The sequence below is a fragment of the Carassius carassius genome, chromosome 8 (genome assembly GCF_963082965.1).
Source record: "Carassius carassius chromosome 8, fCarCar2.1, whole genome shotgun sequence".
Classification (NCBI taxonomy): domain Eukaryota; kingdom Metazoa; phylum Chordata; class Actinopteri; order Cypriniformes; family Cyprinidae; genus Carassius; species Carassius carassius.
This window is the reverse complement of record NC_081762.1, coordinates 17,525,951-17,527,495: the sequence shown is the minus strand read 5'-3', so window position 1 is coordinate 17,527,495 and position 1,545 is coordinate 17,525,951. Positions and strand designations below refer to the sequence as shown.

At 35.1% G+C, this 1,545-nt stretch overlaps 1 protein-coding gene across 1 annotated transcript; it reads left to right on the top strand.

Annotated features, from left to right (window-relative positions):
* Window positions 1-666: 666 nt before the first annotated feature.
* Window positions 667-1,545, top strand: LOC132145439 (gap junction beta-4 protein-like). Its single transcript, XM_059556479.1, has one exon. It carries the CDS (start codon window positions 709-711, stop codon window positions 1,483-1,485), a length of 777 nt encoding a protein of 258 aa, XP_059412462.1. The 5' UTR covers window positions 667-708; the 3' UTR covers window positions 1,486-1,545.

Below are 1,545 nucleotides of genomic sequence, written 5' to 3'. Positions count from 1 at the left end.
TGTTTTTAAATGATCATCACTGGATATTACACACATTATATATATATATATATATATATATATATATATATATATATATATATATATATATATATATATATATTATTTTGATCTTTACATTTTAACTGTAAGATACATTTTGTTACATTACATACCACATATCTGCTAAATGTACACTGTGAGATTCCTGGCTATGGAATTTCCTGTAAAAGATAATCCGTGAAGAGAACAAAAATAAATTGAAACTATGAGAACTATTTTAATGTCTATAACAACCTTGATAATGTTTTGAACACAATGCTGTTGGAAGCAAACAGGGACACATTCAATAATAAATCTATTCATTCACTGCATGCCGACCTATAATTAAAAATAATGACATTTAACTAAAGGACACACAATGGTGGCTCAATGTACCATTCCTCAGACTGGATAGATTCTTAGACTGAAGCTAAAAATCAAAAATCAAAGTCTGTGAGCATAACACACTATGCAATTTTCTAAACATATATATATATATATATATATATATATATATATATATATATATATATATTTATTTATTTATTTATTTATTGTGTTCATTGGCTGTATTCCTTATTTGTATTGTACATTCTCAGATACTGCCATTGAACTAAGAATTTTATTTATTTTTTTTGTAGGAGTAACATCCTGGTATGAGTACGACGTCTGTTAGTGGTGGCAGACATGAACTGGTTGTCCCTACAGGTCTTGCTTGGCGGTGTTAGCCAGTACTCCACAGTCTTTGGACGTGTCTGGCTATCTGTGGTGTTTATCTTCCGTGTCCTGGTGTTTGTGGTGGCTGCTCAGCAGGTGTGGACTGATGAACAGAAAGACTTCATCTGCAACACTGAACAGCCGGGTTGTAATAACGTTTGCTATGACAATTTTTTCCCGATCTCCCACATCCGTCTATGGGCTCTCCAGATCATTTTTGTCACTTGTCCATCTCTCATGGTGCTCGCTCACGTCAAGTATCGTGAATTGAGGGATCAAAAGTACACCAATGTTCACAAGGGTGAACACCTGTACGCCAACCCAGGGAAGAAGCGTGGAGGGTTGTGGTACACCTACATACTCAGCCTGGTTTTCAGAGCCGGCTTTGATGCAGGCTTCCTTTATATTTTGTACATAATTTATCAATTCGACATGCCAAAACTCACAAAATGTTCTGTGGAACCTTGTCCAAATACAGTTGACTGCTACATCTCCCATCCAACAGAAAAGAAAATATTTACCCTCTTTATGGTGGTCACCTCTTCGGTTTGCATCTTCGTGTGTATCTGTGAGATTTTCTATCTGATTACCAAAAAAGTTCACAAGTGCCTTCTCAGAAAGCAAGAACTGAATCCCGTCAGAAAGCCCAATTACATTCGGGTCGATCCTACAGCCTCATCAAACAAGAATTTCAGCAAATATGAAGAGGAAGTTTTTTCAAGATTGCTATATGAATACTTCTCTTGAACTAAAAACAGGAAAAAATGCTTTTAGTTTACTTTTTATGTACTTCTCAGAAATGGGCTT

Coding starts and splice junctions, on each gene's coding strand:
- LOC132145439 (XM_059556479.1), top strand. CDS start 709: ATGAACTGGTTGTCCCTACAGGTCTTGCTTGGCGGTGTTAGCCAGTAC.